A 25,365-nucleotide genomic window follows, 5' to 3' on the forward strand; every position below is an offset into this window, starting at 1 on the left:
TTCATACATTTCATACATTTTTCATTCATTTTTTTTCTTCTGTGCTATACTATATGGACTATCAAGCATAACGTTATCTCACAGACAACTTCAAGTCCTCCTGTTGCATGAAAGATTGGAAATCTGCCAGATTTCACCAGATGTTAGATAGCTTCCTGCTTAACTGTTTGCACAGTGTCACATGGCCTTAGACTGTAAAGTTGTCAAACAGCATAGAGTGCCAAATTATAATAGTGTTTCATTGTGTGTCAAAGTAAGCTCTTCGTCGAACAAAGGAACAGGAAAGGAATTGGATTCTGTTTCACTGTGTGGGAACACCATCCTGAGTGTTGTTTCTATTAGTCTCTTTGCTGTGTTTACTGTTTTCTGTGTTTACTGTGCTTGCTGTCTTTACTGTCTTTGCTGTGTTTACTGTGTTTACTGTGCTTGCTGTCTTTGCTGTCTTTGCTGTGTTTTCTGTGTTTACTGTGCTTGCTGTCTTTACTGTCTTTGCTGTCTTTTCTGTGTTTACTGTGCTTGCTGTCATTGCTGTCTTCGCTGTGTTTACTGTGCTTGCTGTGTTTACTGTGCCTGCTGTGTTTACTGTGCCTGCTGTCTCTGCTGTCTCTGCTGTGCTTGCTGTCTTTGCTGTCTTTGCTGTCTTTGCTCTGTTTACTGTGGGTGCATTCACTTGAGAGATTGGTTAGACAGCCAGACTGGAGCACAATGCCAACATTTTACAAGCCTTCTCTTTCTCATAATTCCATGTATTTTCTCGAACACTTTCAAAAGTTGACTTGTCCTCCAAGAGGAATACAATTTAAAGTCAAATGTGTATAACTCTCCTGTCTGTAGTACAGAATCGTATAGTTAAAAACCTACCATCACTACCTCTTGTTGTGATGTGTGTTGTTTTGACCTATATTTTTATTTTTAAACCCAGCCCCTGTCCCCACAGGCCTTTTGCCTTTTGGTAGGCCATCATTGTCAATAAGAATTTGTTCTTAACTGACTTGCCAAGTTAAATTTAATAAAGGTAAAAAAAAAAGAATAAAGATATTTCACTCTTTGAATTTGGAGCACATTTCTGCTCGAAACATCTGCTTTTCTTATAATGGGAATCACAAGTGTTTTGGTAATTCCATCCCATCTAAAACCTCCCTCCCCTTTCAGTGCACTCTGAAATTACCAACGGAATGAAGTTTGGACTTTTTTCCTTCAAGAGACTCAGTAGTTTTACCAGCTAGAACGGGTGAATCTGAAGGAATTCTCCTCTGGGCTTGCATTATGGAAAATAGCTCTCAGTCCAGCAGTCAACAGGCTCTATGGAAAGATGTGAGTCTTAATGTCTTTTTTGTTGTTGCTAATTGATCATACTATACCGATTGTAGAAATACTGGTAATAAATAGTAATGAATTCAGTATTTATATTACTGGGTGATGAAAAGATAATGAATGCAATTACATTGACAACAAATGTCAGTATTTTGTCATGCATATTGGGAAAAAACTACCTTACAGAGAATAGAGCCATTGCAATTGGTATATTGTGAGTTTTAGGTGGGTTGAGAGACCTGAAGGTCATGATGAGGCTAAGATAAGTAAAATAAAACAAATGCCTAGAGTTATATCTGACATCATACAGTCACCGAATGTTTTCTCTTTGGAATCACAAGTAGAATGGGACTTGATATTGGTGCCTGACTGAGTGTTTCCAGAGGCATATTTTCCTCATCTTTCCTCTCCGCCTTTCCTCCTTGGGTCCTTGTGTTGTTTATTCTTCCTCAGACTCACCTGAGCTAGGGGCCTTTATTCCTCAATAACATGTGTTCTCACGTACAGGGAGATTTCAATATGTCTGTGGCTGTTTTTGAGTGCTTATTGCTCTCTGACAGAATAAAAAACCACATTGCCTCTATAATCCATAGATATTCTCCCGAATAATGTGATGTTGGACATAAAGTTCTGCTTCTTAATAGTGACAGTGACTTGCTATTTATTTCATCTGTCGTGTGTCTAAGCTTATGGTACCAAAGGAAAATTGTACATTCCAATAAGAGATCAAGAAGCTGTTCGTCCATCACACTCTTCTCTCATGTGAAGATTTTGTCAATTGTTACAACAGACTCGCTAAGATGTGAATAGAGGTAATCAATATGATTGTACTGAATCCAAAGTGGACTACTCTTCGTCCAGTCTTGTGGAATAATTGAAACGTTTTGTTTGTGTGTTACCTTAAGGATGGCAAAAATGCCCATTCCCATGACCCCGTCCTGCCCCGTTGTTTAGCTCTTGCAGCTTTTTATTTTTTCTTTCGTTTTTTAAGTAAGCGCTCCATCCCTCTCTCTTTCTATCTCAGAACAGCAGGGGTCCTCAGGCTCCCTCATCAGAGACTGAGTCCTGCTATAGAGGTACCAACCACCTGGCTGATTGTCAACCCTAAAACCTGATTAAGACTGGTCGACAGCCAGTCATCTGTCTGTAAACGCTCTACTCCTCTCACTTCCTCTCCACCCCCCCTCTCTCTTCTCTCTCTCTCCCTCTCTCTTTCTCTGAGCAATTTATATTCTGTGCAAACTGTACTCGACACAAGTTTCCACTGCTTATGCAAGCTGCTGGAGAGAGTAGACTTAGGACACATTTTTTTCCACGCTGGGAGAAATTCTCTTTATAATAGGTATTTCTGGCCCTGTGATTATGTAGCCTTCTGTTTCCTATCATCATACCTTGAGAGGAGAGCCTGTGCCTTGATGTGCCACATTGGATGTTTATGGCTACTGCTATGGTTTATCACATACACTACATGACAAAAAGTATGTGGACACCTGCTTGTCGAACATTTCATTCCAAAATCATGGGCATTAATATGGAGTTGGTCCCCCCTTTGCTGCTATAACAGCCTCCACTCTTCTGGGAAGGCTTTCCACTAGATGTTGGAACGTTGCTGCAGGGACTTGCTTCCACTCAGCCACAAGAGGTTAGTGAGGTCGGGCACTGATGTTGGGCGATTAGGCCTGGCTCGCAGTTGGCATTCCAATTCATCCCAAAGGTGTTCGATGGGGTTGAGGTCAGGGCTCTGTGCAGGCCAGTCAAGTTCTTCCACACCAATCTCGACAAACCATTTCTGTATGGACCTCGCTTTGTGCATCGTCATGCTGAAGCAGGAAGGGCCTTCCCCAAACTGTTGCCACAAAGTTGGAAGCACAGAATCGTCTAGAATGTCATTGTATGCTGTAGCATTAAGACTTCCCTTCACTGGAACTAAGGGGCCTAACCAAACCATGAAAAACAGCCCCAGACCATTATTCCTCCTCCAACAAACTTTACAGTGCATTCGGGCAGGTATCGTTCTTCTGGCATCCGCCAAATCCAGATTCATCTGTTGGACTGCCATATGGTGAAGTGTGATTCACCCCTCCAGAGAACGAGTTTCCACCGCTCCAGAGTCCAATGGCTGCGAGCTTTACACCACTCCAGCCGACGCTTGGCATTGCGCATGGTGATCTTAGGCTTGTGTGCGGCTGCTCGGTCATGGAAACCAATTTCATGAAGCTCCCAACGTTCTTGTGCGGACGTTGCTTCCAGAGGCAGTTTGGAACTCGGTAGTGAGTGTTGCAACTGAGGAGAGACTATTTTTACACGCTACGTGCTTCAGCACTCGGTGGTCCCGCTGTGTGAGCTTGTGTGGCCTACCACTTAGAGTCTGAGATTTTGTTGTTCCTAGACATTTCCACTTCACAATAACAGCACTTACAGTTGACCGGGGCAGCTCTAGCAGGGCAGAAATTTTACAACCTGACTTGTTGGAAAGGTGGCATCCTATGACCGTGCCACGTTGAAAGTCACTGAGCTCTTCAGTAAGGCCATTCTACTGCCAATTTTTGTCTATGGAGATTGCATGGCTGTGTGCTCAATTTTAGTCACCTGTCAACAACGGGTGTGGCTGAAATAGCCGAATCCACTTATTTGAAGGGGGGTCCACATATTGTATATATAGTGTACATGTGCATTATATGTGCATACAAAATACATACATTTCACTTTTGCATTCTTCATGTTGATAGTATGCTTGGATCTATCAGGGATGAAAGCCAGATAGAAATCCAGACGCGGAGAGAAAACTATCTGTCCATCTCTATAAATCCATATTCTTGCTGGTTATTAGATATACATTAGTCATCAAACATTGGCAGCATCATATTCTTGATCATATCATCATCTTATCACCTTATAAGCAAGTTTAGTGTAAATTACGACTCAATAAGAATAGTCTATAGAAGCCCAATATACACGTTTAGCAAGCACTTGGCAAGCACGATGACAGTCATTCAATTCTACCTTAATTCATAGTTGTTAATTAATCATTTGTTCTGCATTCCGAAACAACATATTGTGTTTGAACAACGTATACTTTTTATCATCACCTTAGATGCAAGAAGATGGTCCAATTCTTTTAAGGAATAACAATTTTGCTAATTGAAGTTTGCTCCGTTTTCGATGTCTTCTTTTCATGGTCCTCAGAAACCTTTGAAAGCAGTCCAGTGTGAATTAGAACATTTCATTCCCTCACCCCTGGAGCTTTGAGGGGGAACAAAAGCCCTGTTTTATTAATTTGTGGCCTTGAGCTCTGGGAATTGTCCAGTGGGGAGAGTTTTAATTGGAGGAAACATTTAATAAACGTGACCTTTTAGTATCTCTGAAGCACTGCAGATTTTCCATATGCTGATTATTTACTTTGTGCGGGCATAGTAAGGTACTTCCAGAAAGTAGTTCTTCAAAGTTCCAAGCATATGTTTATCACCAACTTCATCAATGGAAGCCTGGAAACAAAGAGTAAGGAGTTGTACAGGTGGCAAAGTTGCCGATTTTTCAATCTCCAATTCCTTTTTCAGATGCCTTCTCCTAGTTCTTCTCAAGGGACTGCAATGTTGTACAAGGTTCACAATGACATGCTGAACCGCATTAATACTATAATAAAGAAGTATGTGGGTGTTTTATTGATATAATTATTGATATCATATTTCTGCAACGTTGTAGAGTAGGCCTATAGAGGCTATGGAGAGTAAGCAACATTAGGAATCTTGCATCAATAAATGATTGTCAGACACTATTTCAATTACGTCATGTTATAATATGGTTATTACAATGTTATAACACTACCATTGGAATAACAAAATCCTCACTGCAGGTGTATACCAAGTGTTGAGAGACTATTTGAAAGTTTTAAATTATAGTTACTTTTTCAAGGACATTATATGATATGTACATGAACCACGCTGAGGTGTGAATGGATTAGCAGTGCTTCTCATTTCAAATGTTCTTCTTAGGTGGAGGTCGGAAAAGAGAAGAAGACCAGGTGCCGGAGTTACCAGCGAGGAGCCCTGATTCTAGGTGTGGTCTTCTTGATGTTAACCCTGGGCATCTTCAGCCTCAGACACTTCTGGAGCCCAAATCTGGGGAGGGTAAGGCCTGGTTTATGTCTGTAACAGTAGTATTGCTTCATGATTCATAATATTTGTTGTTTTAGCTTGTTATTGGAGTCATAAAGTTGAATGGCCTTTTTCAAGTTCTATCAACTTTGAATTTCAAGCTATCCTAATTTACACCAAATTTACTTTGACTAAGTCAACTTCACCATTTGTCATTATAACCTACTATTCCTAGTTAAATCAATTTCAACTTTCGTTAGGATAACTTTAAGTTTAAAGTTTATATAACTAACACGAAATTTACTTTGACTAATAAAATAAAGTCAGGTCAACTTTACAGTCAGTATAACCTACGATTTATAGTTTAATCAATTTAGTAAAAATAACTAGCCTCCATTTTGAAATGACTTCATATTTTCAATTAATCTAACTTACTATCAAGTTAAGTAGACTATATATACATTGACATAACAACCCTAACCCTGACCATAACAATTATATAATACAGATTTCAGTAGGGAACATAATGCTCCCATCTGTCTCTTGCTCAATGTGTGAGCTTTTTCACTAGTTTCAAAACTGGCAGTGCACTCAGTTAAGTCAACCAACCAACACAACACTTTAACTACAACGACGTTCTCAGTAACGGTTAAAGAACACATTTATTGTTACTTTTAACATGTGGTTTGTATATCTACCTTTGTTGAATTCAGTAAGTGAAGTTGCTCTGGATAAAGCATCTGCTAAATGACCAAAATGTAAATGTCAAAATGAAGGGTTGCATTATTCTAAGAGCTCAGCACCCCCAAAATAAGTTGAAGTCATCTGAACTCGACATTTTTAGTCAACATAACTCTTATGTTGCTGCATTAGATTTTATTTTTTGGTTGTGAATTTCCAAGTTGAATAAACACGTAGTTCTTAGCTGATTCAACTTCATTTCATAAGTTAAGACAATTAGATAAGTTGTAGTTATCTAAACTTTATGTTTACCGTCAACACAACTGTTATGTTGCTACAGTTGTTTTGACTTCATGGTGAATTTCTAAGTTTAGTAAACACATTGTTTGTTGCTAACTCAACTTGATTTAATAAGTTATGACATTTTGAGTGAGTTGAAGTCAACTCAATTTAATTATTTTTTCGGCTCAACCCAATTTTGCAAATTTTCTTGACTTGGCTACATAAAATGAGTCATTTTAACTGAATCTCAATATATTTTATTTTACAATGTACACTAGAGTCATAGTAAAGGTTTAGTCTAGGGAGGGTAAGGCTTGGCTTATGTCAGTAACAGTAGTATTTCTTCATGATTAACCAGTACACTAGAGTTGTGGTAAAGGTTTAGTTTGGGCCTCAGCAAGGTAAGGCCTGGTTTATGTCAGTAACAGTAGTATTGCTTCATGATTAACCAGTACACTAGAGTTGTGGTAAAGGTTTAGTTTGGGCCTCAGCAAGGTAAGGCCTGGTTTATGTCAGTAACAGTAGTATTTCTTCATGATTAACCAGTACACTAGAGTTGTGGTAAAGGTTTAGTTTGGGCCTCAGCAAGGTAAGGCCTGGTTTATGTCAGTAACAGTAGTATTGCTTCATGATTAACCAGTACACTAGAGTTGTGGTAAAGGTTTAGTTTGGGCCTCAGCAAGGTAAGGCCTGGTTTATGTCAGTAACAGTAGTATTGCTTCATGATTAACCAGTACACTAGAGTTGTGGTAAAGGTTTAGTTTGGGCCTCAGCAAGGTAAGGCCTGGTTTATGTCAATAACTGTGGAATGTCATAATGACTCATTGTATTGCTTCACAATAAACCAGCATGCTAAGTTTCCATCGCTCTTATCAAACTAGCTCATGTCCGACCTTGAAACGGGTTAAAAGTTACACATCCGTTCATCCTTCTCTACCATGAAAACAGCTACGTATATTGATGTCATGCTTCAATGCTGTATGGCCCAGCTTTTAATGGAAAGTTAGAATTGTTAGGACTCAGGATAAAAGACCCACTCCAGCTTTTCTTGACCAAATCCTATCTATGACTTCCATGGAAAATGTGTTGAAATGGAGAGAGATGGCCACACAAAGAGCCAAGACAGCCTTAGTCTGCAGTCAGTATAATACTGCACTGAATTAAAAGCTCTATTGGCTCTATCGAAGCTCTATCGAAAAGACAGCTGTGTTTTGAAATGACTGTCTCAATGTCTTGGTTTTCGCATATGTAATTTGAAGAAGCTTTCATGTCATACGATGATATCTCTTGTTGGAAATGTTTTATTGCAGCGTCATTTATCATTTTGTCTGTTAACTTCTCTCTACTCGCAGTGTAAATATGTTTACGCAATTGGTGCTCCTGATACCTCTGTCCAATCAACCTTAATTGCGGTTGACCACATTGGCAGCACTAGAACTCAAGCCTCTTCATGTTATAATTGGAGTAAACTCTTGTCTGAGCCATTCATCTTGTGAAAATCCAATTCACTCACTTTTGATGGAGAGCATTTTCACTCCGCTTCTTTCCCCCAGATTCCCCATGGGGGGAAAAAAGCTAATTTACTCAAGACCATGAAAAAATAAATACATCGATACTTTCTTCTCAAGGAACATTAGCCAGTATTTGTGTTCCAGGCGCTACCTTGAATGAGAGAAAAGAACTGTAAATGATTTTGCTTCTTGTACAGAATATTTAGACCAATGATAAAAAGACCCACTAACTAGACTAGATATTTCAATGTCGACAGTAAACCACAGTAGTCCATATGCTTGAACAAATAATACAAATGGATTACTGTTAATAGGGGCCTTCAATTAGCAATAATACAACTATTTTATATACTATGTATACTGTACAACAACCAGATTCAATAACCCTCTCTTAAGAAGCTATTGGAATAATATTAAAGAAAAATATCCTTTTTGTCGAATTGTAGCACAGGTAAGTTGTGAATTGCTGTACGCATCAAAATGGGAACTTTTAATTTCACATGAGGGATAGTGCTGGAAGGTAACAGAGCACAGGCTAATCAAGGTACAGCGAAACACTCTGTATGGACAGGCATTGTCCACCTTCTCCTCCTCCTTGCTCACCAGGTATAAATCACCTTTGGGTCTGTCTTCTTTGTCCTTGTTAAATATTTCATGCCGGGTTGGAGGAGTCATTATTTCCACTTTAATAAGCTGTGATCACTCTCACGTGGCACATAATGCCTGCATCCCAAATGCCAATATGGCCCCTGGTCAAAAGTAGTGCACTATAAATGGGATAGGGTGCCATTTAGGACGCAACCAATGTGTTGAGGGCAGATGCTTCCCAGGGATTGGACATCAAACCCGTGGCCCCTCACTTCCCCTTTAATGGGGTCTTGAGGGGAGGCCCCGTTCTCTGGCCTTCATCAGTGAGAAGGATGGAGCCGCTTCAAAGCCCAATCACCTGTCTGTCTGCCTGATGGGAAGCCCCCTTAGACACACTGCAGTAAAACACACCAATTGTATCCTCGCCAAGCCCATCTGGGGACTCATCTGAAGGAGAGTTTGAACAGAGAATGGGAGTGTGTGTGCGTGTGTGTGTGTGTGTGTGTGTGTGTGTGTGTGTGTGTGTGTGTGTGTGTGTGTGTGTGTGTGTGTGTGTGTGTGTGTGTGTGTGTGTGTGTGTGCATTAAAAGGCTGTGTTTCCACAGACAATGACAATGAAACCTGTATACAGTATATGCAAACATTACAGCTTTAGGCAGTCACAACTTCACAGCTCCCAATAAATATTTCAACCACAATAATATATATTTGATGCACAACTTCCTCTGCCCATGTGGATGAGTCTCTTTAAAAATATATCTTAATGTGGAATGGCTTACCGCTCTTACCTTTTCGTTTCCCTGTAAACTCTCATCAATTATTACCTTGCTCTGGAAAGCTTTAACCCCTGACAAACTAATTAGAAGTCAATACATCAATTGAGCTTGCCTCTGCCACTCCCCACTCTGGCAGGAGCCTCCAACACGCTGGTCTCCTGTCCCCTGCCATGGAAATGTCATTTGTTTTGCACATTGTATTTCAATATGACACGGTACCCACTTGGGAACTTATTTTAATTACTTGCAAACATATGTTGCTACAGAGGCCTGCTGGGGAAGATAGTTTGCCATAATTCTCCCTGCCTGTGTGTGTTTTAGTGTGCAGGCTGGGCTGCTGCCTACGTCCTCTCTTGGCTTCCGGTACATTTCTGTCTTAATGTTTACTGTGTAGTCATTATTGTTAGGGGGCTCCAAAGTTCACAGGGGATTTTGCCTCCTTGTGTATTAATCTACTGTTATTAACAATATACAATGGTTCGTCCATGGATGTATTATATGGTGTGCTTAGCAACTGTAGAAATGTATGCGTGATTATGACTTCATACCTGCACTCATCAAGGGATTACCTGTGGTGAAAATAGACCTGCGGTTTGATCCATTACAATGGATTTAAATCAGTGCTGGTACTATGCTGGGGGTTCTTTTAAGAATTCTATGAACATAATTCGTCACCCAGTTTGTAGGGGGTATTCTCTTTCACCTCATGTTGTTCAGGTGATTGCTATACTATCCACAGCCTCTTCGAGACATGAAACAATTTGGGTGCAGAATAACTTATTGGGGCCGCAGGTAGCCTAGCGGTTAAGAGCGTTGGGCCAGTAAAGGTTCCTGGTTCAAAAACTGAGAGGACTAGGTGAAAAATCTGTCTATGTTCCCTAATTGCTCCTGTAAATTGCTTTGCATAAAAGTGTCTGCAATATGACGTTAATGGCAACTAGCCACAGAATAATTGTGAATCGAGAGTTGTTTGTGAACCAGTGACTCCAGGGGGAGCCCAAATATCTCCCAGGTGCTGCTGGGACAGTGTGGTGAAATGACATGAGAAACACAGGTGTCAGGCTGAAGGGAAGCACTCCATTATTCAAGTTGGAATTGCATTGCTCACCTTGATGTCTAGCCCCAGTCTCCGGGCAGTCCCTCACACGCTGCCCCAGACTGCAACTTAAAGACTTCAGTGTCAGGCTGGGGTTGCCTAATGAACAGTCTTGCACCTGCTCCTTTCGAATGGTCACAGGTGCTGGGCTTTCTACTGCCCTCCTCAGTTTGTGTCCTGAGTTTGTTTTGACAATTCCAGCGGTGCCCTAGAAATGTCACACAAAGGGGACTGGTTCGCATGTTTTGTATTTAACGTCATCTTACCAACCTGTCATATGGTCACATTGTTTTTCCAAGGGAGGAGGATGAGCGCACTCACTCCAACAGACTTCAAGTTCTCTTGGACCCAGAAGTGAAGGAGGGAGGGAGGGGCAAAACAAGTGTCATGCTTAAACCCTACCCAGCTGAAAGCCTGAGGTAGTGACTGTTTTCTTAAACACTACCAAGCTGAAAGCCTGAGGTAGTAACTAGGTTCTTGAACCCTTAAACCTGTCCAGTCAAAAGCCTGAGGTAAAACTGTGTTCTTAAACCCTTAAACTCTGCCCAGCCGAAAGTCTGAGGTAGTCACTGTGTTCTTAAACCCTTATGCTCTGCCCAGCCGAAAGCTCGAGTTAGTCACTGTGTCCATAAACCCTGCCCAGCCGAAAGCCCAAGCTAGTCACTGTGTTCTTAATAAACCAATTAGGCACACTTGGGCAGACTTTATACAACATTTTGAACAGAAATGCAATGGTTCATTGGATCAGTCTAAAACTTTGTACATACACTGCTGTCATCTAGTTGCCAAAATCTAAATTGCACCTAAACTGGAATAATACATTGTGGCCTGTCTCTTGTATTTCAAAGACGATAAAACAAAAAAACAAAAAAAACGTTATTTCTTTGTATTATCTTTTTCCAGATTTAATGTGTTATATTCTCCTACATTAATTTCACATTTCCACAAACTTCAAAGTGTTTCCTTTCAAGTGGTATCAAGAATATGCATATCCTTGCTTCAGGTCCTGAGCTACAGGCAGTTAGATTTGGGTATGTCATTTTGGGCTAAAGTCTGATCCTTAAGAGTTACCCTGCCCAGCCGAAAGCCTGAGGTAGTCACTGTGTTCTTAAACCCTGCCCAGCCGAAAGCCTGAAGTAGTCACTGTGTTCTTAATCCCTTAAACCCTGCCCAGCCGAAAGCCTGAGGTAGTCACTGTGTTCTTAAACCCTGCCCAGCCGAAAGCCTGAGGTAGTCACTGTGTTCTTAATCCCTTAAACCCTGCCCAGCCGAAAGCCTGAGGTAGTCACTGTGTTCTTAAACCCTGCCCAGCCGAAAGCCTGAGGTAGTCACTGTGTTCTTAAACCCTTAAACCCTGCCCAGCCGAAAGCCTGAGGTAGTCACTGTGTTCTTAAACCCTGCCCAGCCGAAAGCCTGAGCTAGTCACTGTGTTCTTAATCCCTTAAACCCTGCCCAGCCGAAAGCCTGAGGTAGTCACTGTGTTCTTAATCCCTTAAACCCTGCCCAGCCGAAAGCCTGAGGTAGTCACTGTGTTCTTAAACCCTGCCCAGCCGAAAGCCTGAGGTAGTCACTGTGTTCTTAAACCCTTAAACCCTGCCCAGCCGAAAGCCTGAGGTAGTCACTGTGTTCTTAAACCCTGCCCAGCTGAAAGCCTGAGGTAGTCACTGTGTTCTTAATCCCTTAAACCCTGCCCAGCCGAAAGCCTGAGGTAGTCACTGTGTTCTTAATCCCTTAAACCCTGCCCAGCTGAAAGCCTGAAGTAGTCACTGTGTTCTTAAACCCTGCCCAGCCGAAAGCCTGAGGTAGTCACTGTGTTCTTAATCCCTTAAACCCTGCCCAGCCAAAAGCCTGAGGTAGTCACTGTGTTCTTAAACCCTGCCCAGCTGAAAGCCTGAGGTTGTCACTGTGTTCTTAATCCCTTAAACCCTGCCCAGCCGAAAGCCTGAGGTAGTCACTGTGTTCTTAATCCCTTAAACCCTGCCCAGCCGAATGCCTGAAGTAGTCACTGTGTTCTTAAACCCTACCCAGCCGAAAGCCTGAGGTAGTCACTGTATTCTTAAACCCTACCCAGCCGAAAGCCTGAGGTAGTCACTGTGTTCTTAATCCGTTAAACCCTGCCCAGCCGAAAGCATGAAGTAGTCACTGTGTTCTTAAACTCTACCCAGCTGAAAGCTTGAGGTAGTCACTGTGTTCTTAATCCGTTAAACCCTGCCCAGCCAAAAGCCTGAGGTAGTCACTGTGTTCTTAAACCCTACCCAGCTGAAAATCTGAGGTAGTCACTGTGTTCTTAAACCCTACCCAGCTGAAAGCCTGAGGTAGTCACTGTGTTCTTAAACCCAACCCAGCTGAAAGCTTGAGGTAGTCACTGTGTTCTTAATCCGTTAAACCCTACCCACCTGAAAGTCTGAGGTAGTCACTGTGTTCTTAATCCCTTAAACCCTGCCCAGTCGAAAGCCTGAGGTAGTCACTGTATTCTTAAACCCTGTCCAGCTGAGAGCCCGAGGTAGGGACAGTGTTGTGGTGTGTGAAGGAAGGGGTGGCTGTGGCATGCTGCCCACCTCTGGGAACTGGGTGCACTTCAACTGTAACTTCTGCTAGGAGCATTGAGAACACTGGTACAAAGTGTGTTGGGAATACTCGTCGGGGCCATGTGGCATTTCAATGCGAGTCTGTGCATCTCCCTCTCCAAAAGCCAGGAGTGACAGAAGAGTAGTCGGAATTAGCATTTGAATGGCCGGCAGTTTACTTCCCAATCTGTAGGCACCTGATGTGTGACGTGTTGCATGCACAGTTTGTAAACTCAGTCACTGGGGCAAGATTGGCAGGCTATCTCTTCCCACATATCCCCTAGTCTCCCCATCTCCCCTACTCTCCTCCATCTCCCCTACTCTCCTCCATCTCCCCTACATCTCCCCTACTCTCCCATCTTCCATACTATCTTCCATCTCCCCTACTCTCCCTATGTCCCCTACTCTCCCCATCTCCTCATCTTCCATACTATCTTCTATCTCCTCTACTCTCCCCATTTTCCATCTCCCCTACTCTACCCATTTCCCCTCCTCCATCTCCACAACTCTCTCCATCCCCCCTCCTCCATATTCCCTACCCTCCCCATCTCCCCATCTCCCATCCACCATCTCATCTACCTCTCCCATCTCCTCTACTCTCCCCATATCCTTTACTCTCCCCATCTCCTCTACTCTCGCCACACTCCCCTACTCTGCCCATATCCCCTCCTCTGTCTCCTCTACTCTCCCCATCTCCCCTACTCTCCCCATGTTTCCCCTCACCATCTCCCCTACTCTTCCCATGCTCCCCATCTCCCCTACTCTCCCCATGCTCCCCCTCCCCATCTCCCCTACTCTCCGCATGCTCCCTCTCCCCATCTCCCCTACTCTCCCATGCTCCCCCTCCTCCATCTCCCCAACTCTCCTCATGCTCCCCCTCCTCCATCTCCCCAACTCTCCTCATGTTCCCCCTCCTCCATCTCCCCAACTCTCCTCATGTTCCCCCTCCTCCATCTCCCCAACTCTCCTCATGTTCCCCCTCCTCCATCTCCCCAACTCTCCTCATGTTCCCCCTCCCCATCTCCCCAACTCTCCTCATGTTCCCCCTCCTCCATCTCCCCTACTCTCCACATGCTCCCCTCCTCCATCTCCCCTACTCTCCACATGCTCCCCCTCCTCCATCTCCCCTACTCTCCACATGCTCCCCCTCCTCCATCTCTCACTTGAGCGAGAGCCAAGCAGTCTTCCTCTCCCCTCTATTGTACAATTTGGATTCTGATTGAGCTTTCACATCCTGTTTGGCTCTCCCAACGAGTCTGATCTTCTGCTTCTGTCCAAGTGCATTCTTTAGATCGCCATTAGTTACCACAGCCACAAAGTCATAAACCCTGCCTATTTATAAAATGTATCTTCTTAAAATTAGATTTTAAAACTAACCCTAACCTTAAACACACTGCTAACCTTGTACGTAATTAAGCAAAAAAAAATTAAGCACATTTTTGTTTTCATACATTTTTCCGACATAGCAAATTTAGACTTTGTGGCTGTGGAAACTAGTGGAAACAGTTCTCTAACCAAACTACTGAAGTGTGGAAGAGGAGCACACACTCCATACTCTCAAAGTATTATTATAGGCAGCATCTGCACCTATTTGTAGTCACAAATCCCAAGAGTCTTCACATTGACAAATCCAGTTGAAAATGGATTGAAAATTAAATGAAATGTTATTCATTACAACGCTTTGCATTGTGTGCATATACTAAGTAAAAGTGAATGAACAATTCTCCTTGAATGTTGCATTGAATATTAACTGAGAATTGAAGCCGACAAAGATTACCGGTACATCAGTCTGAGAGTACCCTGCCTCGCCTCATGTGTTGTGTTTCTATCATGCTCTGTCAACATCGCTTGCACTATGCAACGCAGCATCTCAACTGGACTAAGCCGGATGGATGCGGGACGCTCTGTGGTCGTTTCACGTGGCATAACTTATCAAAGATAGAGTGCAAATGTCCCCTTTGCCCGCCAGATGTTGGTTTCTTTGTCATTCAACGTTAAAAAAGAGAATCAAATATTAAGCACAGGAAGATTGACATGTCCCCTTGGGAAAAAGGCCTGTTTTGATTCAGAGCGGGTGAAGCATCGTCTGCCCCTGTACTTCAGCTCTCACAGTCTAGTTTAGGGAACCCCTCTAGGTTGATTTATATATTTGCTCCAATCTCAAACTTAAAATGTTTACCTTTTAGTCATTTAGCAGACGCTCTTATCCAGAGCAACTTACAGTAGTGAATGCATACATTTCATAAATTTTTTCTCCGTACTTAAAAGTACATGTCAGCCATAAAATGTTAGAAATTGGTATAATTTGCTCCGAGAGCTCAAAGTATTACATTTTTATGGCACCTTGCGAAACAAAGCAGACGTCTTGGAAGGCAAGCGTCAGATCTGGAAATAAATCAAACATCAGACAGCATACACCGAAGCAATCTCGGCTACAAACATCTTTAAATTGATTATTGCATAATTTATCTCCGGCGGTACACTGTGCGGATGGCAAGCTGTCATTTGCACCACGTGAAAGCCAGACAAAGCATTGTAGTCTCACTCCTTCGAAGATCCTTGACTAGAAGTGCAGCGCGAAAGTATCATGTCGAGTCCACGGTGTACTGTGTACTGTGTACTGTGTACTTGTTCTTCCTCTGATCTTGGACTTGGTGCAGTGTACTGTAGCTCCAAGGATAGGAAGTCTGTTGATGCATGAAAAACAAATGCCTTACACGGTCTTATGAATGGGTACAATATCCTGCCAGGTAGGCGAATAACAAAACTTTGTCACAGCTGGTGACGTTAAACCAAGTTATTCTATTCCAGCTTCCTTTACGGTTGCTAAGTTGCCTCTATGGAGATTCATAGAGTGACATATATCTTTAGATTTGTGTGTACTGTTGCGAATCGTTTTTAGATACTACTGCACTGTTAGATACTACTGCACTGTTGGTGCTAGGAACACAAGTATTTCGCCACACCCGCAATAACGTCTGCTAAATATGTGTATGTGACCAATACAATGTGATTTGATTTGATTTGATTCATATCTGGTGAGGCTTGACGACATCTCAGAAGGTTTGTACATTTCGTGATGTAGTGATGCTTCATGTTAAGTTGTTCATCTATTAAATAGTTTTACATGTGGCAGAATGTTCCCAAGCCATACCTCTTACTAGTATGAAACATAAAAAGTAGTCAAGTAGAGATGTAAAGGTCTATTTTATAGCACACAGTTAGTAGGTTTTATAAAATATAATCATGCTTGTTTACGCTAATCACGATGCTTTGCACTTCTCCGGTCTTTTTGAAAATTAACAGTGGCTCATCATCCTGTCTGCTAATACCATAGTGTAAATCTTCGGCAGACAGTGTCAACAATTGTTCATTTTCCAGTAGAGGCAGAAATTCATAGTTTAGCACTGGACTCTCTGAACTACTTACTGATGGCTGTTGGCGAAACAAAACCCTATTTGCCTCTTGAAAAAGTCAATCAGTAGTCTACTGCTGTTATTTCCAAGAATTACTTTACATGTATTGGCTCTAAATAATGGACTAGCTATTCATAAAAGGATAGTTATAGAGGTGAAATGGGAGAATTCATCCAGAGTGGAATATAATGACCTCAACGTGTTTTGATGTTTCGCACTCGTCTTTGAATCTCGGCAGAAAAGCCTAGGGACATAGAAGGATTCATCAAAAGTGACTCTAAATTGTGAGCGTTTTAGACTATCTTCTTGGGACATGGGCCTTTGAAAGCACATGTACGCCAGAATGATGTTTTTGCATACCGTTTATACCCTTAAAGCTTAAGAGCTTGAGAAGTTGTTCATACAGCTCCCGTCTGAGGAACCTCCTCAACCAGTCCAATGATAGGTAATTTCCAATCTTCAATGCTGACGTGTAGAGCCACTCAATGCATTATTATAAAACAAGTTACAGAAGACAATGGAATAGTTGATTGATTAGTCTACTCTAGGTGATTGATTAGTCTACTCTAGGTGATGGCTGGGATTAGGTGGGTAGATTCATTCAAACCAATTCTCATACCCATTTATGTTTGCCCAATTATCTCAGTAAGTTCCAACTTCTGTCTTTCTGAAACAACATTACATTAATCTATTTTGTTTTTTTAATATACTCACACATTAATATTTTTATATTCAACCAGTATGTAAGCGGGTTTATTTAAATACAATCTTTGTGAAAATATATACATTTTTTAATTCCATATAGTTTTTCTCAATGCAAAATAAGTCAAGTATGCTGGAAGGACCCTGGGGTTGGCGGGTCAATAGTGTCATCTATTCACAGTCGACATGGACTAGTGTTCGTCTTAGCACCTGTGAGTGTTGGGCCACCAGAGGGCCCTTGGATGAGAGGCTCTCCCATCTGAAGCCCTAAACTAGTGCTGACAGCTCACGCCCACGCACCCAGGGGCCATGGCAATAGATCACGGAGTTATCCTCATCACCAGCACCAACCACCAGCAGGGACTCAGTAGGAGGGCTACAGTGTGTCTGCTGCTGCACACAATGACTTCCCTTTATTGTGTCTTCAGGGAAGCAGCTCATTGTAAACAACGTTTGAACAATTATGAGGCTGTAAATATCACAGCCATTTCAAAGGTGCTGTCCCCTACAGTCTACATTGTTCAAGGAGTAGCATGTTATATTAGTAATAAGATCGTAGTAACGGTAGTGAAATACTCAACCCTGTGGGAACTGCTGTGCGGAGAATGTTGACGGCATTGTGGAACATTAAAGGAGAGAAAGAGATATTTGATGAAACAATGGCGGTCGAGCCGGTGTCTATGTTCAGTCAGAAGACTGTTTTGATAATTGCCGTTTTTTTACAGAAGTTTGAGATTGCCAAGTTGTGGACACGTGTAATGTTTTGTGCTCTTCTGCAACCCATGCTGTTGACAAGCCTTGAATCCCTACTTAAACGTTTCAAACCTACCTGGCTAATGGCTGCTGAAGTATTTGGTTGTCCTTCTAAAACTCTGAAGTTCAGCCTTTCACGACTTTACCTCGCGCTACCATACGGCAGCGCTTGTTTAATAGTTCCTTTTTCCGTTCCGGTCCTCATTAGCAGCTAATGCTGTTCTTCTGGCCAAATAAGCCCATGCATCTAAATGATCTAAAATACAGGCTTACAGCTACTCACAAGCTGTTCCTAAATGCCACTGAGCTGCGGGAGCGCCTAGCACACACTTGTCGATTTATTAAGACGTGGTGTGACTGGAAACCAAACCGGAGTGACAGAGATGCATATCCACCATAGAGGTGACCTCCTTGATGGCTTTCCTAGGCATCTCATTCAGTGGCACGCGTGGACGTTTACCTCAATATTTGGTCTGGCCAAGTCTGTTTCTCATTCATGGAGATCGAAGAGTGCCGGAATCTTGGGGGAAGGCCTTTGATGAATATTTCATGCTACATGAACTGCCCTTTTATTAGACAAGATTGGCCGTATTCAAACAGTTGAAATGTATTCAGATAAAAAATCTGCAACAGGATTCATTTGACATGTTCCTCGCGAGGAAAATGGTACTCGCCGGCCATCACGGGAATAACAAAGCGAGAGAGAGAAAGGAGAGAAAGAAAGATGCATTGAGGAAAAATAAGAAATAGCTGAGAACAAAAGAGGCACAGGTAGAGAGGAGAGAATGAAACAGAAAGAGGAATGAGAGGAAAGAGAGAGAAGAGTAAGAAAGAGGCAGAGAGAGGAAGAGAGAGAGAGGAATCAGAGGCAGAGAGAGGGAGGAGAGAGAGAGAGGAATAAGGGGCAGAGAGAGGGGGGAGAGAGAGAGAGGAGTAAGAGGCAGAGAGGGGGAGGAGAGAGGAGTAAGAGGCAGAGAGAGAGAGGAGTAAGAAAGAGACAGAGAGAGGGAGGAGAGAGAAGGTGAGACCAAGTGAAAGGGGCCGAATCTTTAGTGACCTTCATTTTTTACATTTTATTTTTAAACCTTTCATTGGTTGTTATCCATTCCAGCACAGAGATAACAATCACAGAAGCAGACTATAGTGGAACTTGGAGGTGCTCCGTCATTTATAATGTCCTGAAAAAGTGATTTTGTCCTGTCTTTGAAAGGGCTGGTGAAAAAGACCTCAGAGAGATGGGAAGTTATAGATTGCAGGTGGAGAGAAAGGTCACAGTTGCCTGAGCAAAGGTTATGTGGTAATGTGCTCATTCTAACCTATATACTAGCATTAAAGAGCTGCTCAAGTCCCCAACCCCCTCCCCTTTAACAAAGTATAAGTCCCCAACCCCCTCCCCTTTAACAAAGTATAAGTCCCCAACCCCCTTCCCTTTAACAAAGTATGTCTCCAACCCCCTCCCCTTTAACAAAGTATAAGTCCCCAACCCCCTCCCCTTTAACAAAGTATAAGTCCCCAACCCCCTCCCCTTTAACAAAGTATAAGTCCCCAACCCCCTCCCCTTTATCAAAGTATAAGTCCCCAACCCCCTTCCCTTTAACAAAGTATAAGTCTCCAACCCCCTTCCCTTTAACAAAGTATAAGTCTCCAACCCCCTCCCCTTTAACAAAGTATAAGTCTCCAACCCCCTTCCCTCTAACAAAGTATAAGTCTCCAACCCCCTCCCCTTTAACAAAGTATAAGTCTCCAACCCCCTCCCCTTTAACAAAGTATAAGTCTCCAACCCCCTTCCCTTTAACAAAGTATAAGTCTCCAACCCCCTCCCCTTTAACAAAGTATAAGTCTCCAACCCCCTCCCCTTTAACAAAGTATAAGTCCCCAACCCCCTTCCCTTTAACAAAGTATAAGTCTCCAACCCCCTTCCCTTTAACAAAGTATAAGTCTCCAACCCCCTCCCCTTTAACAAAGTATAAGTCTCCAACCCCCTTCCCTTTAACAAAGTATAAGTCTCCAACCCCCTTCCCTTTTTTATTTAACCTTTATTTAACTATGCAAGTTAAGAACAAATTCTTATTTTACAATGACTTCCTACCAACAAGACCAAAGAGATGTGCATAGACTTCAGGAAGCGTACCACACCTACCTCTGCAACATCTATCAGAGGTCAGAACATAGAGATTGTAGAGGAATACAAATATCTGGGTGTCCTCTTGGACAATAAGCTTCAGTGGAGTAAATGTACAGACCTGATCTACAAAAAGAGCCAACAGAGACTGTACTTTCTCAAAAAGCTGGGATCTTTTAATGTAGACTGAACTATACTGACTCTGTTTTACAAATCTTTCATTGAGAGTATTTTAACTTTTTGTATTGTTTGTTGGTTTGGTAATGCCATTGTCAGCCAGAGAAATATGCTGAGAAGGATTATCACCTCAGCAAGCAAGGTACTTGGAGTCAAACAGACAGGCCTGGATGAGAACTTTAAGATCAGGGCCCTCCGCAAGGCTCACAAAATCATTTTAGACCTAAGCCACCCCCTGTACCCGGACTTTGAACTACTCCCCTCTGGGTGCAGGTATAGGGCACCCCTCAGCAGGAAAAACAGAACTAAACAATCATTTGTGCCAGGTGTGATATCCCTCCTAAATAGCTCGGGCTAATGTTCCTATTGACTCAGTAAGGCCAGCAGGCTAGTCTTTAAAAAAAAGTATGTTTTATTGGTATGTAACTGTTATGAAAGTTGTATTGTCAATTTTGTTTTGTATTTAAACGCCACTTTAAACGTGTACATGCCACTGCAACAAAATTTCCCCATGAGGACAATAAAGTCAGTAAGTAAGTAAGTACCCCGGCTCAACCCTCCCCTAACCCGGACGACGCTGGGCCAATTGTGTGCTGCCCTATGGGACTCCCGATCACGGCCGGTTGTGATACAGCCTGGGATCGAACCAGGGCCTGTAGTGACATTTCTAGCACTGAGATGCCGTGCCTTTGACAGCTGCGCCACTCAGATTAATATGAGATTTTCCACTTCTATTATTAGTCTGAATAGAGGATTTTTATAGAAATCCACATTATTTTCAGACATCTCCCGCAGTGCCGAGTTAGACAGAGACAGAGAGATACAACTGCACCCCAAGATAAAAGGAAAGACAATCATCCCTTGACTGCAATGCAGTGTAAAAAAAAACACTGTCGTTTTTTTTATCATAAAAACAGACAATGCTTCAGACAACAATGTGTCCCAGTCGCTGAGTTCGTCTCACAATAGTGGGCTGACCAGGAAGAGACGGAATTGCTCCCAAAGGCCCCACACACACACACACACACACACACACACACACACACACACACACACACACACACACACACACACACACACACACACCTGAACATATCTCTATTACGGGCACAATAGCTCATATCAAGGTGATTTATTGCCAGAGAGGGCTCAAGTTGTTTAAAATGGCTGGTGCGATTAGTCATATATGCGTTAGAGCTGAAAAAAGGGGGACCGCGGTGCTCCTGCAAATTAAAAGCAGCTGCAGACGGTAGTCGACCACAGCAAGGTGGTCAAACGTGGCAAGCGGCGGAGAGTCGCTGGGGATCAAGGATAGATGTGGGTCATTACAATCCTTTCAGGAAAGAAGCGGGTAAGAATAGAGTTGCGTTCAACATCCAGATACCCTGCAGAGAAGCAGCCAAAGAACACCCATTTAATTCCAGCAATATAAATAAAGTGGAACAACATCATTTCAGAATTATGTAGAAATTGGCAAAATACCTCTATAATAGCCCTACAATTATGCTCTAAAATTGCCACATATTTGATTTGGAGTCAGGTATTATATTTACCATATCCAGTTACAAAAGATAAAACTGCTCCACTTTAAGTGTTTTTTCTTGGGAAAATTCCCCAAAGCTCTGTAGCCCTGAGCTCTAATTCCAGCCTAAATGCCACATCGAGCAAATTGAAACAGTAGTATTTGTATGACTTCCAAATACACTAAATTAACCAGAGTTCCTAGAGTTCTTCTTAGGTATCAAGGATTTAGTACACTTGAGGATAAATATTAAATCACATTGGCTTTCAGATGAGTGTTGGGAAATCCTCACAGTTTCTCCAAACAATGTTTGTTTGAAGAGCTTACTCTTAGGGTTTCAGTGGAATTGAAACCAAAATGGCTAGGCCATTGATAGTGCAATTAGAATAACTTGGAGAGGTGTAGTGGAAAAATGAGATGTGATACTCGCGACTAGCGATTTGCTGGCACCGAGACCAAGCATGAGGACTCAATAAATTGTTTGGATGGATGGCTATATACTTGCATCTCAGAGAGTCACACCTTCGCTGTGCAAATCTCCGGAGCGAGACATTCCAGCGGAAGTCCTGGGAGCACAGACACCGTTGGAGGTGTGAAGACTGATGAAAGCGTGAATCGACTAAATTCATTTTACTGTGAATTAAACTGTCATGTTTTGTTTGTTTTAAGAGTTCATAAAAAAAGAGCTGAAAATGTTGATAAGTCTTATTTCATTGTATGTAATTTGGATGATGTAATTTTAAAGTGAATGGGTTGACTGGTTATCAGGCCGGTCGTAACATTCACTTTGAGTCAGGATGTGTTGTTCCAGCCTTTTGTTCATTCAGGTTGGGGGTGCATTCTCACTGGAATTTGGTGAAAAGAGCAGTGAATTTGCTCATACTTTGAGTTCTTGCTTCCAAGCTCCTGTGTTTATCAGACTCACAGTTTTTTCTCTTAGAGATTATTCTGAACTGAAGACACGTGTAACAACGTTAAGTCTTATTTAGTTGATAGTCATTTACTCTGTGTTACTCTGTAATGTGTCATGTATTTCATGTACACTGGATTTATTTGAGTGTCAATTATTTAGTGACTAACTATTAGTTGAATTGAGTAAATGCATTCCTTGTTTTACAGAGTCATTGTTTGATTGACTATACCTTCATAATTTAGTAGGTCTATTGGTAATGTTTACAGAAGACTCCACCGTGTACAGTAGACTACAGCCAGGCATTATGTTCCTCTACCATGTATAGTAGACTACCGCCAGGCATTATTTTCCTCTACCATGTACAGTAGACTACAGCCAGGCATTATGGTCCTCTACCATGTACAGTAGACTACAGCCAGGCAATATGTTCCTCTACCATGTACAGTGGATTACAGGCAATATGATCCTCCACCATGTACAGTGGATTACAGCCAGGCATTATGTTCCTCCACCATGTACAGTGGACTACAGGCAATATGTTCCTCCACCATGTACAGTTGACTACAGCCAGGCATTATGTTCCTACACCATGTACAGTAGACTACAGCCAGGCATTATGTTCCTCCACCATGTACAGTAGACTACAGCCAGGCAATATGTTCCTCTACCATGTACAGTAGACTACAGCCAGACAATATGTTCCTCTACCATGTACAGTAGACTACAGCCAGGCATTATGTTCCTCCACCATGTACAGTAGACTACAGCCAGGCAATATGTTCCTCTACCATGTACAGTAGACTACAGCCAGGCATTATGTTCCTCCACCATGTACAGTGGATTACAGGCAATATGTTCCTCCACCATGTACAGTAGACTACAGCCAGGCTATATGTTCCTCCACCATGTACAGTAGACGACAGCCAGACAATATGTCCCTCCACCATGAACAGTAGACTACAGCCAGGCATTATGTTCCTCCACCATGTACAGTGAATTACAGTCAACATGTTCCTCCACCATGAACAGTTGACTACAGCCAGACAATATATTCTTCCACCATGTACAGTAGACTACTGCCAGGCAATATGTTCCTCCACCATGTACTGTAGACTACAGCCAGGCATTATGTTCTTCCACCATGTACAGTAGACTACAGCCAGACAATATGTTCCTCCACTATGTACAGTGGACTACAGCCAGACAATATGTCCCTACACCATGTACAGTAGACTATAGCCAGGCAATATGTTCCTCCACCATGTACAGTGGATTACAGCCAGACAATATGTCCCTCCACCATGAACAGTAGACTACAGCCAGGCATTATGTTCCTCCACCATGTACAGTAGACTACAGGCAATGACTCAATACATTAATGCAAGAATATTGGTTGCCAGGATTTGCTGTTTGTATCTGGCCTCTCAATAAGTGCGTAACGGTGCAGACACATGTTCATTGTTGTCATACTGAGAGGTGATGTAAGGCTTGCTACCTTGGCTAGATCCTCCAGAGATGCACAGGGCCAGTTGCCTTCATTTACATAATAATAGAGTCAGTTGATAACTGTGATTTATTATTATTTCTACACATTATTATACACAACTATATAATGGTGGCCCCTCATCCTCAGTCGATGGGGATTTCCATCAACCTACAGAGGCACATACTAAAGTACGGCCTTTCTTCTGTTAGCATCCTTATATGTACCACCGCGCCTCTAGATGTACCACCCTACATGTACCACCTCATCCCTATATGTACCACCTCACCCTTAGATGTACCACCGCGCCCCTAGATGTACCACCTCATCCCTATATGTACCACCTCATCCCTATATGTACCACCTCACCCTTAGATGTACCACTGCACCCCTAGATGTACCACCGCGCCCCTAGATGTACCACCGTTCCTCTAGATGTACCACCGTGCCCCTAGATGTACCACCACGCCCCTAGATGTACCACAGCACACCTAGATGTACCACCACATCCCTAGATATACCACCACGTTCCTAGATGTACCACTGCGCCCCTAGATGTACCACCGTGTCCCTAGATGTACCACCGCGCCCCTAGATGTACCACCGTGCCCCTAGATGTACCTCTGCATCTTTAGATGTACCACCGCGCACCTAGATGTACCACCGCGCACCTAGATGTACCACCGCGCACCTAGATGTACCACCGCGCCCCTAGATGTATCACCGTGCCTCTAGATGTACTACTACCACAGTACCCCTAGATGTACCACCACGCCCCTAGATGTACCACAGCACACCTAGATGTACCACCTCATCCCTATATGTACCACCTCACCCTTAGATGTACCACCTCACCCTTAGATGTACCACTGCACCCCTAGATGTACCACCGCGCCCCTAGATGTACCACCGTGCCCCTAGATGTACCTCTGCATCTTTAGATGTACCACCGCGCACCTAGATGTACCACCGTGCCCCTAGATGTACCTCTGCATCTTTAGATGTACCACCGCGCACCTAGATGTACCACCACGCACCTAGATGTACCACCGCGCCCCTAGATGTATCACCGTGCCTCTAGATGTACTACTACCACAGTACCCCTAGATGTACCACCACGCCCCTAGATGTACCACAGCACACCTAGATGTACCACCGCATCCCTATATGTACCACCTCACCCTTAGATGTACCACCTCACCCTTAGATGTACCACTGCACCCCTAGATGTACCACCGCGCCCCTAGATGTACCACCATGTCCCTAGATGTACCACCACGTTCCTAGATGTACCACTGCGCCCCTAGATGTACCACCGCATCCCCATATGTACCACCGCATCCCCATATGTACCACCGCATCCCCATA

The 25,365-nt window shown here is 42.9% G+C and overlaps 1 protein-coding gene across 1 annotated transcript in view; it reads left to right on the forward strand.

Annotated features, from left to right (window-relative positions):
* Nucleotides 1-1,266: 1,266 nt before the first annotated feature.
* Nucleotides 1,267-25,365, forward strand: part of tnmd (tenomodulin) — a 72,201-nt gene continuing 48,102 nt past the window's right edge. The window contains exons 1-2 of the mRNA XM_029726049.1: nucleotides 1,267-1,314; nucleotides 5,307-5,441. Coding sequence (XP_029581909.1) covers nucleotides 1,267-1,314; nucleotides 5,307-5,441 — 183 coding nt within the window. The remainder of the gene's footprint in view (nucleotides 1,315-5,306; nucleotides 5,442-25,365) is intronic.

The sequence above is a fragment of the Salmo trutta genome, chromosome 3 (assembly GCF_901001165.1).
Source record: "Salmo trutta chromosome 3, fSalTru1.1, whole genome shotgun sequence".
Classification (NCBI taxonomy): Eukaryota; Metazoa; Chordata; class Actinopteri; order Salmoniformes; family Salmonidae; genus Salmo; species Salmo trutta.